Source organism: Rana temporaria, chromosome 1 (genome assembly GCF_905171775.1).
Source record: "Rana temporaria chromosome 1, aRanTem1.1, whole genome shotgun sequence".
In the NCBI taxonomy this organism is placed as follows: Eukaryota; Metazoa; Chordata; class Amphibia; order Anura; family Ranidae; genus Rana; species Rana temporaria.
This window is the reverse complement of record NC_053489.1, coordinates 78,276,643-78,290,132: the sequence shown is the minus strand read 5'-3', so window position 1 is coordinate 78,290,132 and position 13,490 is coordinate 78,276,643. Positions and strand designations below refer to the sequence as shown.

The 13,490-nt window shown below is 50.6% G+C and overlaps 1 protein-coding gene across 2 annotated transcripts in view; it reads right to left on the bottom strand.

Annotated features, from left to right (window-relative positions):
* DDX4 (DEAD-box helicase 4) overlaps positions 1-13,490 on the bottom strand; it is a 267,888-nt gene that overhangs the window by 105,228 nt on the left and 149,170 nt on the right. For both annotated transcript variants that reach the window (XM_040339469.1, XM_040339474.1), the window contains one exon: positions 8,497-8,574. In XM_040339469.1, the coding sequence (XP_040195403.1) occupies positions 8,497-8,574 (78 nt within the window). The remainder of the gene's footprint in view (positions 1-8,496; positions 8,575-13,490) is intronic.

Genomic DNA, 13,490 nt, shown 5'->3' with positions numbered 1-13,490 from the left:
TAGAGATCACCGAGCCTGACAGGCCACGGTCCTTTAGTACCTGGCTCTCAACAGCCACGCCGTTAAAGCCATCGACTGTAATGCGGGGTGGAAGATCGGACCCTGCAACAGGAGATCTTCTCTCAGGGGTAGACACCAAGGGACGTCTGCCACCAGACGCACCAGGTCCGCGTACCAGGACCGGCGCGGCAAATCCGGGGCGATCAGGATTGTTGGAATCCCCTCGGCTTCCACTCTGCGTAGATTAGGCGATAGTGACCAAGGTGACACCAACGCGTCCGACGCGTCCGCCCACGGGTCCTTTGACCTGGCCACGAACCGTGACACCTTCCGATTGAGACGGGACGCCAGGAGGTCCACGTCTGGAGTGCCCCACTTTCAGCACAGACTCTGAAACACCTCCGGGTGAAGTGACCACTCTCCTTGGTCTAGTGTTTGGCAACTTAGGTAGTCGGCTTGCCAATTCTGAACTCCCGGAATTAAAACTGCCCACAGAGCCAGAACGGACCTTTCGGCCCACCGACATCCATCGCTACAGCCGAGCTCCGTGTGCCTCCCTGATGATTGACGTATGCCACGGCCGTGGCGTTGTCGGACTGGATCCTGACCGGACAGTCCTGCAGATCCAGGGACCACCTGGCAAGGCACAACTTGATTGCTTGAAGCTCCAGTACATTGATTGAGTCCAGCGCCCCTGGGCTGACAGGGTGCCCCAAACAACCCCCTAACCAGAGAGGCTCGTCCAGGTATCCTACGATAGCGATTCCGTGCTGCCTCAGCAGGGCTAGAATCTGGGCGAGCAACTTGGTGAAGACCTGTGGTGCCGAGGCCAGGCCGAACGGGAGGGCCACAAATTGAAAGTGGTTCTTTCCGATCGCTAAGAGCAGAAATCTCTGGTGCTTTGTAAATATGGGAACATGTAGGTATGCGACCCTGATGTCCAAGGACGTCATAAAATCCCCCTGATGGAGCGCTGACAATACCGAGCTAATCGACTCCATCCAGAATTTTTGCACTTTGACAAAGCTATTGAGGGCCTTGAGGTCCAGGATTGGACGGACCCCTTCCTTCTTGGGGACTACAAACAGATTGGAGTAAAACCCCTGAAACCGTTCCATCGAGAGAACCGGCACAATCACTCCCCTGACCAGTAGATCCTGGACAGCCCCTGACAGATCCTTCCGGCGATCCCGAGGAAGCTGGAGGTTGGAAGGGAAAAATCAGTTTGGTGGACAAGAAAGAAACTATCTTGTACCCCGAGGAAACCACCTCGCAAACCCAGCGGTCGGAAAGAAGAGACCTCCACCGAGCCGCGAATTCGCGAAGCCAGCCCCCCACCCGAGACACGGGCGAGGGCAGACCATAATGCGGAAGCAGTTTTGTCTGCAGGCTTGCGGTACCAGGTGCGCTTCTGCCCTGCAGGGGGAGTCTTAGCACCTTGAAAACTTTTTCCTGCTGCACTGGGCGGGCGAAAAAAACGGTTGGGGGTAGTAAAGGAGGGCCCTTGCTTACGGGCGAGGCTCCTTGCCCTTCCCAGACTGTGGGAGCAGTGTGCTCTTGCCACCTGTGGCATCCTTTATGATGTCATCCAGGGACGCCCCAAAAAGCTGTTCACCCTTAAAGGGTAAATCCACCAAAGACTTCTTTGAGGACTGGTCCGCCGACCAACACTTCAGCCACACAAGGCGACGTAGTACCACCGCGGAGGCCCTGGAGAGCAAAGGGAGCTATCCAGGGCCGACTCACAGACAAACTTCAGGCCCTGAACCAACTGTTCAGTCAGGTCTACACAGGTCTCAGAAGCATTCTGCGCCTCCAGCTCCTTTAACAAGACCTTTGCCCGTTCGGCAAGTGTCTGCGACACCAGAGTCCGGGCCAAAACCGGTCTCACTGCCGAACCCACTACTGTGAAAATAGAGCGAGCCACAGCCTCCGCTCTCCTATCTGCGGGGTCCTTAAAGGCGGGAGCCCCTTCCACAGGCAACGTGGTGGCTTTGCTTAGTCTGGACACAGGTGGTCCACTGACAGAGGAGAGACCCACTTTTTTTTAAAAAGTGCTCCTCAAAGGGATAACGGGTCGCAAAGTATTTTGGAACAGCGAAAACTTTCTGCGGCTTATCCCATTCCTTGTACAACAATTTTTCCAGATATGGAAAACAAGGAAACACTTTTGCGGTGCGGGGTGGCTTGCGGAACCCGAAAGGGACCGACACATCCGATGCCTCCGCCAAATCCTCAAGTTTTTGAGTATCCCGCACCGCACTGATAAGAGCTCCAACAAATTCCTCATCATGCTTTGACCCTGAAGCAGAGTCATCCTCACTGTCCACGTGGGCTAAGCCTGCATCATCTGACATGACAGAACAAGAGCCAGACGCTAGCAGAGCCTGATTCTGTGTCAGAGACATCCCCAGAAGCAGGGAGGGGGCGCTTTTTACTGCCCTTCTGGCCACTTGTCGCTTCAATCCTGGGGAGAAACGCCTCAAGGACTGCCGTCCTCGCCTCTACAGAGGCGGCAGGGGCACTAAGGGTTAACTCATGCATGGTTGGGGTAGAAGCCTCTTCCTCAAAGAGAGCGTCTTCCATGTTGACCCACCGCTTATGCCTCCTTAGTAGTGCAAGGTAGACACCCACCGGTCACCCTCCCGGCTGCAAAATAGAGAGTAGGGGGCCCCCAAGGAACTCACCACCCGCCCAGTTGTAGTGTTAGCTGAGAAGTACTGGCTGCGTTGTCCCTCAGGAAGTGATTCGCAGGCTTTTGCTGCGCTATTTCAGGCACTAGAGGCCAAGACTTTTCCCAAGATGGCCGCCGTATGCAGGAAAAAAACTCCATGCTGGCCACAAGAAAATGGCCGCCGACCTATGTAAACCGCGTCCGCGGCAAAATGGCGGCCATTCACAAGTTTAAACACAGTGACTCAGCAGAAACACAGCCCAGCACATACAGCAACTCCCAACAAAAATAGGATTTTTGTACTCACCGTAAAATCCATTTCTGAGTTCATAGACGGACACAGCCTTCTTTGACATTAGGGTTATGCTTCTTCCTACCAGGAGAGTTTAGGCAGAATTTAACAGCACTTAAAGCGTTAAAACATTTCCTTCGTGCCGCTCCTCCCAGGGGGCGTGGCTCCCCCAGGCATAACCCGCACCCTGCTCTAGGAGCCTCAGTTCGTAACAAGCAGTACAAACCAAGGAGGGGTGGGTGCTGTGTCCGTCTATGAACTCAGAGAAATGGATTTTACGGTGAGTACAAAAATCCTATTTTCTCTTTCGTTCATAGACGGACACAGCCTTCTTTGACATTAGACGTCTCCAAGCAGTGTCAAAAAAAATTTAAGGGGTGGGAAAATAACACAGCAAACCAGGTTACACCTTAAACAAAAACCGGAGTTGCTCAACGGAGAAACTCCAACCATAAACTGCCGCCCGTAACACCTGCGGCTGAAGGAGGTATCAAAAGATGCACACACATCCACCTCGTAAAACTTGGAAAAAGCGTGGATTGACGACCAGGATGCATCCTAACACCGCTGTAACACAGAGGCATGATGCCGGAAAGCCCAAGAGGCCCCGATCGCCCTGGTCGAATGCGCCACAATCCGAAAGGGGGGCGCACGCCCCTTTAGGGCATAGGCCTGAAGCACAATCCGTCGGGAACCACCTAGGAACGGTGGCCGATGAGACCGCCAGGCCCTCTTGTAGGGCCAGCCACCGACACGAACAGTGAGTCCGACTTCCGGAACGGAACCGTAACAGATAAGTACACTCGTAGGGCCCGAACCACATCCAGAGGATGCAAAGTGGCCGCCTCCTGGCATTTCGGCAGAGGACATAAGGATGGAAGAACAATGTCCACCTCAATGTGAAAAGCCGAAACGACCTTAGGGAGAAAAAACGGCTGCGGCCGCAGCACCACCTCATCCTTACAGATGACCAAGTAGGGAGCCTTGCAAGACAAGGCCGCCAGATCAGACAGACACATGTCTGATCGAGGTAATGGCTACCAGAAATAAAATCACCTTTTGTGACAATAAACAAAACAACCTCCCAAATGTCCTCAAAGGGAGCATCCCGAAGCACCGAAAGGACTAAATTCAAGTCCCATGGGGGTAATGGAAGGCGCACTGGAGGGGCCACCTGCCAGACCCCCTGACCCAACGTACGCACCCAGGAGTGCGATGCCAAGGGTCGCTGCAAGTAAAACAGCCAGAGCAGAAATCCGGCTCCTAACCGTACTTAAGGCGAGAGCCTGAACCACTCCCTGCTGCAAAGACAGCAGAACCCAGTACACAACGTATGTACGAGGGTGCCATTTCATCTCCCCACACACAGAGATGTAGGCCTTCCACGTATGATGAGAAATCCTACGTGAGGTAGACTCCCGTGTACGCAGCACGGTAGAGACCACCGAGCCCAATAGGCATCGGTCCTTCAGCCCCTGGCTCACAACAGCCACGCCGCTAAAGCCGGTGGCTGTGAAACAGGGTGGAAGATCGGACCCTGTAACATAAGATCAACTCCCAGGGAAGACGCTAGGGGGCGTCTGCCACCAGACGCACCAGGTCCGCGTACCAGGAGCGACGCGGCCAATCTGGGGCAATCAGGATTGATAGAATCCCTACAGCTTCCACTCTGCGCAGCAGGCGAGGAAGAAGCTTCCTAGAAGGGAAGGTGTAAATTAGGCGATAGTGACCCCAAGGAGCCACCAATGCGCCCGGCGCGCCCGCCCACGGGCCCCCGCTGTCACAGCCGGGCCAGTATCGGGACGAGCACCTTGGCGAAAACCCGCCGAAAAGGAAAGACACCAATTGAAAATGGTCCCCCCAGAACCTCTGGGACTGAGGATATGGGAACATGTAGGTACACGTTCATGACATCCAAGGATGCCAGAAAAAATCCCCCTGATGGAGTGCCGCTATTACCAAGCGAATCGACACCACCTGAAAGTTTGCACCTTGACAAAACAAACGAGGGACTTGAGGCCCAGGATTGACCGGGCCCCATCCTCCGTGGGGACACAAACAGAATTGAGTAAAACCCCTGAGACCGCACCAACGAGAGAACTGGCACAATCACTCCCCTGACCAGAAGATCCTGGACAGCCCCTGACACAGCCAACCGGCGAACCGGAGGAGGTCAGAGGGAAAAAACCTGTTTGGCAGACAAGAGAGAAACTATCTTGTACCCCAAGGAAACCACTTCGCAACCCCAACGGTCGGAGAGGAGAGACCTCCACGTAGCCACGAATGTGCCAAGCCAGTCTCCCACCCGAGACACGGGCGGGAGCAGACCTTCAGGCGGAAGCAGGCATGTCCGCAGACTTGTTAGTCATGCGGTATCAGGTGCACTGCTGCCCCGCGGCGGGGGTTTAAGCACCTTGTAGACCTACCCCCACCGCACAGGGCGGGCGAAAAAATGCACGGAGGTAGTCAAGGAGGGTCCTTGCACATGGCGAGGTCCCTAGCCCTTCCCAGACTGTGGGAACAGCATGCGCTTACCACCCGTGGCATCCGCAATGATGCCATGCCATTCAGGGAAGTCCCAAAAGGACCATTCACCCTTTAAGGCCATCACCAAGGCCTCCTTAGAGGACTAGTCCGCAGACCAGCTCTTCAGCCACACAAGGCGGCGCAGAACCACTGCATAGACGGAAGCCCCGGATCGTATCCATGGCCGCCTCGCAGAGAAATTTCTGACCCTGAACCAATTGTTTAGCCAGGTCCCTAGAGGACTTGGAAGTGTCCCCTTCTTCCAGCTCCTGCAGCAGGAGCTTCGCCCTTTCAGTCGGGGCCTGTGCCACCAGGGCCCCGGCCAGAGCCGGCCTCACCGCCGAACCCACCACCGTGAAAAGGGAGCGGGAAACGGCCTCCACTCTCCTATCAGCGGGATCCTGAAATGCAGGAGCCCCTTCCACAGGAGAACGTGGTGGCCTTGCTCAGTCTGGACACAGGGGGGTCCACTGGCGGAGGAGAGACCTACTTCTTTTAAAAAGTCCCCCTCAAGGGGGTAACGGGTTGCAAAGTTTGACAAACTTTTTGCGGTGCATCCCATTCCTCGTACAACATATTGTCCAAATAAGGAACACAAGGAAACACTTTAGCGGTGGGTGGCGGTCTGCGGAACCCAAAAGGTACTGACACGGCTGGTGTCTCCACCACATCCTCAATTTTTAGAATCTCACGCACCGCAGAAACAAGAGCTCCAACAAATCCCTTGCCAGCAACTGACTCTGCAGCAGAGTCATCCTCACTATCCATGTGGGTTAAGCCCGCAACCTCTGACATAACAGAACCAGAAAACAGCAATTCTGCATCAGAGACATCCCCAGAAGCAGGCTCAGGGGGGGGGGGGGGGGGGGGGGGATTGCTTTTTACCCCCATCCGGACACTAGCTGCTTCAAACCTGGCAAGAAACCCAGGACAGCCAACATAACAGATGTGGCAGGGGAAGGGGCGTTAAGGGTCAACTCAGATATTGCTGGATAGGGAGACCTGGCTCAGGTTCCATAGTGTCAGCGCCGTGTCACCCACCCTGCAAAGCAGGACAAAAACCCCCACTGGTCACCTCCTTGCTGCTATTGCAGAGTATGGGGGCCCCTGGTACCCACCACCCCACCCGGTGCAGCGTGGTCTGAGAAGGACAAAGTGTGCTGAGAAGCCGCGCAGCGCTGTGTCTGTCTTCTCAAACAATTCCGTGGTCTTTTGCAGCGCCAAAGCCATCACACGAGATGGCCGCCAAATGCTGAGAAAACAGCATAGGACCACAGGAAAATGGCCGCTGAGCTATATAGAGCGGGGCTCCGGTAAAATGGTGGCCGTTGCGCAGCATTTAAAAAGACAATGACACAGCAAAAGCCAGCACAAAAAAATCACCTCACAACACACACATGAAAGGCCCTGTAGTGAACACCACAGCCCCCTGTAGTGACAACACACAGCCCCGCTACACACACACGGGTCCGGGAGTATATGAGCCCCAGAAAAAAAAAACCCTCACAGCCGCTACCCACAAGGGAAGGAGGGAGAGGAATAAGGGAGTGAGGAAAGCAGTAAGAGTAAGGGGCCACTACTTACCCGTCTTGGACTACCCGGCTGGAGTTATCCCAGACAGAACCAACGTCCGTAAACGGCATGGCTGTCGGCCAGACACACTGACACAGCCATAGAGACCGGTCATATGTGTGCCCTAGAACCGAAGTTCCCCGGCCGCCCCTGGAGCAACGGGGCCTGTCGTAGACGTCTTAAAGCTGAGCTAAGGGCCGGCACATGCTCGATGGCCAAATATGGGGGGACAGGATTCAAAAATGCAGGAACAAAATAATAAAAAGAAAAAATCGCAAGAAAAAAAACTCCCGAGTACAGGACTCCTCTCCTGTCGTTAGGCAGAAAAAGATTGAGGCTCCTAGAGCAGGGTGTGGGTTATGCCTGGGGGAGCCACGCCCCCTGGGAAGAGCGGCACGAAGGAAAGGTTTTAACGCTTTAAGTGCTGTTAAATTATGCCTAAACTCTCCTGGTAGGAAGAAGCATAACCCTAATGTCAAAGAAGGCTGTGTCCGTCTATGAACGAAAGAGAAAAAAACAACAGCACCTCACAGTACACGGTCCCCGGTACTGACAGTAACCCAGGAGGGCCCCCCCCCCCTTACAGCCGCCACCCAGCATGGGGAAGGAGGGAGAGGAAGGGAGAGAGGAAAGCAGGGCGGACCCTCATTCGACCTCCCCAAGCAAAGCACCAGCCATACCACCTTGCCAGGGCTAGGGGCCACTACTTACCCGTCCTGCGACACCGGCTGGAGGCATTCAGGACAGAACCAACATCTGCTAAACAGCATGGCTGTCGGCCAGACACAGTGTGACAAAGCCATAGAGACCGGTCATATGTGTGCCCTGGAACATGTAGTTCCCCGGCCACCCCTGGAGCAACGGGGCATGTCGTGGACGACCCAGAGCTGAGGGCCAGCACACGCTCGATGGCCGAACATGGGGGGACTACAAGGATCGAGACCCAGCCTGTCACCCAGTCGGCAGTTGATAGTACAATCTCAGGATTCAAAAAAATGCAGGAACAAAATAAAAGCGAAAAATATCGCAAAAAAATTCCAGAGTAGATGGACTCCAGAAGGCCATGTCTACTCCTGACGCTAGGCAGAAAAAAACTGGAGCTGCAGAGTCAGAAAGTGGGTTATACCCGAGGGACCACGCCCCCTGGGAGGAGCTGTACTGAGGAAAGTTTTAACACTTAAAGTGCTGCTTTCTGCCTAGTCTCTCCTGGAAGGAAGGATATAATACTTTAAGGTCAAAGGCTGCTGTGTCTGTCCATGAACAGAAGAGAAATAATATAGGATAACTTTTTATTTAAAGACTCCCCGCCCAACCAAAACAATTGTGATTTAAAACCACTGCACTGATCTAAAAGTGGTAAATGCACAAAAATAGCTTTGCAATTAAACTAGGTCTTAAACAATAACTATATATCTTGAAAACACACACTTACCAGAAAATGAACCACCTCTACTGCCACCTCTACCGCCCCTCCTTCCACTTCCAAAACCAGAATTCTCATTGTTAAAACCTACACACAAAAAAAATAAAGTTGAAATTCAAAAAGCGTTAAGCTTTCAGCAGAAAATCAAGGTCTCAGGGTAATCAAGAAAATCAAGGTCTTTGACAAATTTAAAGATCAATTGTTGTCCGTGATTCAACATTGCTAGTATACCTCTTCTCTGCTAAACCAGTTAATAAATTTCACAAAATTGACTCAGGTCATTCGCATCTATGGCCAAGCACACTCTGTTTGGCTACTGACCGCATGGGTTTGGCAGTTTAGAGCTAGTAAACGCATTCGCTTGCCAGTTTTGGGGCGTAAACCATGTCATCTAAATGCCAATCTTTAGTTTTTGTATTTTATGGTCTAGTGCAGGACTCAAAATTTCAAGTCCTGAGCTACTAGCCAGGCCTCAAGGCGTACTGGCCACCAGTTGCCCCGCCCAACCCCTAACATGTCCCGCCCCCTAATCCCACCCTCAAATTATCTCATAAAGTGACACTTAAATGTTTTATGCAGAATTAAGTTATAAAAATAAATATTAACTTTATCCGTGCCCAAAAATGCAGCCTGCCCATGTCTACAGGTGCAGCCATGTGCCCCCGATGCAGCAAAATTTTCCCAGTGGAGCCAGCGTCCCCATTGCAGCAAACCTGTGCTGGGTAAGAGGAGAGGTGCCAGAGCTGCCGCCTGGTTGATCAAAGCACGAGGAACATAGCTTTCAATTCAATAGCTTGTATGCAAGCTGTCATATACAGCCACTCCCGCCTTGTCCGGGAAACTTTGATAGACAGGTCACCCGTCCAATCCTGGGATGGGTGATCTGTCTGGAGGGGCTGTATGAGGGGGCACGGCGGGTAACACAGCTATTGAATTGAAAGCTGTTATGTTCCCTGCGCTTTGAATAACCAGACGGCGGCGGCGAAAGCAGCAACTCTCCTCTCCTCAACTTGCTCGCCCCCCCTGCTCCCAGGCAGCCCACCCTCGCCAGCCCTCAAAATTTACTCGCAAAATGCTAATGCAAATTTTGAGGGCTGGTCTAGTGGTTTGTGGTATAAATACATACCATGCTTTTTATCTACTAAAGGTTCTGCTTCAGATGAGGCAGCTCATTGGTTTGCATATATTTAGATTAACACAACTTCACCTCTAAACAAAGCTGTACAGAAAAATAGTGCACTTAAAGGGTCATTAAAGGAAAACAATTTTTTTGCTGAAATGACTGTTTACAGGGTATAGAGACATACAAGTTAACTGATTCCATTTAAAAATGATTAAAAATAGATTAAATTCTATCATATAATGTGCCTCTAGTTTCACTTTCGGTTTTAAACTGGTTTGATGTTTATGTGAAGTAAAGAGACCCACAGAACAAAAACAAACAAATCCAGGGCAGTGTTTTGTTTTTAAAATGAATCTGATTGGTTCTGAGGAGTTTTAGACACACAGCTTAGACCACAGTGAGAAGCTGCCATGAGTTTTTTCATAAGGAGCCAGACAAGCAGGAAGTGTGGAGATAACAGCAGAAATACAGCTACTTCAAAGCAAAAACTAACGAGGACATGAAACCAGTACTGCAGTAAGGTAAAGGAAGCTATTTAGCTAAAAAAAAAAATCCTTTAGTGATCCTTTAACAGGACAACTACCCACAACATACTATATTGACATATTTCACACCAGGCAAAAATTAAATGAGTCGGGTGGGGAATTGTGGAAGGAAATTTAGGATAGGGGAAGGGGAGGCTCTTAAAATAAACAGGGCAAAGAAACCAGCTATTCCACACCATCAAATTTCTTCGGGCAGTTTCATAAGTTAACCACTTGACCTCTGGAACATCAAGATCAAATAGTTAAAGGATCACTAAAGGAAAATAAATGTTTTTGCTGAAATTACTGTTTACAGGGTATAGAGACATAATAGTTAACTGATTCCTTTTAAAAACTATTAAAACTAGATAAAAAGCAATCATATAATGTTCCTCAGATGCAAAAACGAAAGTGAAACGAATTTAGTCTTTGCATGTTATTTCAAGCCTCTGTGCTGGACAGTGCCATAGAGTCATGGCTAGGAAAACGAAACTAACGTTTCCCATGACTTTTTTCATAAGGAGCCAGACAACCAGGAAGCATCCACAACAGAGCAGAATTACAGCAACATGAGGAAAAACGAACAATGAGAACATGAAACCAGAACTGCAGAAAGGTAAAGGAAGCTATTTAGCTAAAAAAAAAAATTCCTTTAGTGACCCTTTAAAGCGGAGTTCCACCCTAAAAATGAACTATCAACAGCTTGCCTTTAATGTAAAAAAAATAAAATAAAAAAATGTTCTACTCACTTCTATTTGGCTGTTACTAGACAGATTTCGTAATCTGCCTAGTTTCCTGGTCCTAGGTGGTTCAACAACCTGTTTTAAGACCTCATTGCCTCCTGGGAATTGATGACACTCATTTCCCCGTTGTCTCTGGGCATTAAAGCGGAGGTTCACCCTAAAACTTAACTTTCTAGCTATGCTATCTGCAGGCTTAATAAAGGCTTGTAGCGTTGTCATTTTTTTTTTAAATCTGTACACTTACCTGTCTTTAGCCTCACTTCCGGGTCGTCTTCCTTGCAGGGAGTGGGCGTGTCGCTCCTTTTCCCCGAAGGGGAGCTCTGCACAATGTCTCCTGGGAGTGAGTGTTGATCCTCCCAGGAGACGCGCTGTGCTCGAGGCATAGATGATTGACGTGCGGGTAAAGCGCGTCACGCCTCCCGAAAATATCCGAGGGGGACTCGGCTCTTTAAGGCGCTATACGGCGCCTGCCGTGTAGAGCTGACTGCGCAGGCGCCGTATAGTGCCAACTCACAGCTCGGCTTTTGCCAGAAATCTGGTGACGCGCGTTGTGCGACGGGGAACTGTCGGGAAGCCGCCAATGATCTAATCCAAGCATAGCAACGCCCAGTCCAGAACCCAGGAAGCCCTGGACAGAATGACAATAAAACGGTATGTACGGGGAGAAGAAAAAAAAAACTACATACAGTAAATGTCCTGAGTATGCCGAGTCTACTGCATTTAATTTTAGAATTATTTTTTTGGGTGAACCCCCGCTTTAATGTGCATAAAAATCGGCCAGCATGCACCGCTCCCTGAAAACCAGGAAGAAAAAGGAACTGGGCTTCACATGCCCACACATATAATGGATACGGCCCCAACATGAGCTGGCGGATATAAGGCAAGTGTTTGCAATGATTTCTGGAACGATTGGGGAGCAATTAATATGTTTTAGGGACTATTTAATGTGATTAATTTTAGCTTTAAAAAAAAAAAAAAAAAAAAAAATTATGCACGGAACCCGGCTTTAAAATGTGTGGCTAGCTGGTGTTTTTCCACTGTGTGCAGAAAGTCACTTTTCTGGCATAATGAGTAGCGAAAACCTAACATGTTAACATGTTTGGTAGCTTTAACCAAGCCATAAAGTCATAATTATACAATCAGGGGATCAAGGGGAGTAGACAAATGTCAAACGGCGTTAAAGACCAGAGGTGTTTTTACAATTTGGCACTGCGCTGCTTTAACTGGTAATTGCGCGGTCATACGTTGTACCCAAACAAGATTTGCGTCCTTTATTTCCCACATAGAGCTTTTTTTGATGGTATTTGATTGCCCCTGCGATTTTAAATTTTTGCGCTATAAATGGAAAAAAAGACTGAAATTTTTGGGGGGGAAAAAACTATATTTTCTACTTTGTTAAAATTACAAAAAGTTGTAACAAAATTATATATTGCTCACACATGCCATTTTATACCGTATTTATCGGCGTATATGGCGCACTTTTTTGCCCTGAAAATCATGGCAAAATCGTGGGTGCGCGATATACGCTGATACCCGCGCCGAGTTTTGAATGCTGCGCCGACATATACCGAGCGCAGTACACTTGGGTATAGTCGGCCAGTCTCGGCTTCTTCCGCGGTCACGTCCTGGACGTACAGGACGTGAGCGCGACAGTTGCCGAGCCTGCCCGAGTGTACTGCGCTCGGTATATGCTGGCGCAGTATTCAAAACTCGGAGCGGGGAGGACGCGGGGACGCCGCAGAAGAGGACGCCGGACCCGCCGAAGAGGACGCCGGACCCGCCGAAGAGGACGCCGGACCCGCCGAAGAGGACGCCGGACCCGCCGAAGAGGACGCCGGACCCGCCGAAGAGGACGCCGGACCCGCCGAAGAGGACGCCGGACCCGCCGAAGAGGACGCCGGACCCACCGAAGAGGACACCCGAAGCCACAGAAGGACGCCGGACCCGACGAGGCCGCCGATGGACGCCGCGCAAGACACCAAAACTGTAAGTACAAAAATAACTTTCCACAGGATTGGGGGTCACTTTAGGGGTGCACGGTATATGCGGGAGCGCGTTATACCATGATAAATACGGTATGTGGAATTACACCCTGCTGCTTCTCCTGAATACGGGGATACCACATGTGTGGGACTTTTTGGGATCCTAGCAGTGTTCGGGGCCCCGAAAACCAAGCACCGCCTTCAAGATTTCTAAGGGCGCAAATTTTTGTTTTCACTCCTCACTACCTATGACAGTTTTGAAGGCCATAAAATGCCCAAATAGCACAAACCCCCCCCCCCCCCCAAATGACCCCATTTTGGAAAGTAGACACGCCAAGCTATTTATTGAGAGGCATGGTGAGTATTTGAAAATGAGACTTTTTTTCAATTTTCAAATCTTTGTGACAAAAAGCAAGATCTGCAAAATACTCACCATACCTCTCAGCAAATAGGTTGGGGTGTCTCCAAAATGGGGTCATTTGGGGGGGGGGGGGGTTGTGCCATCTGGGCATTCCATGGCCTCCGAAACTGATAGGCAGTGAAGAGTGAAATCAAATATTTAAACCCTTAGAAAGCCTGAAGGCGGTGATTGGTTTTTGGGGTCCCATACGCGGCTAGGCTCCCAAAAAGT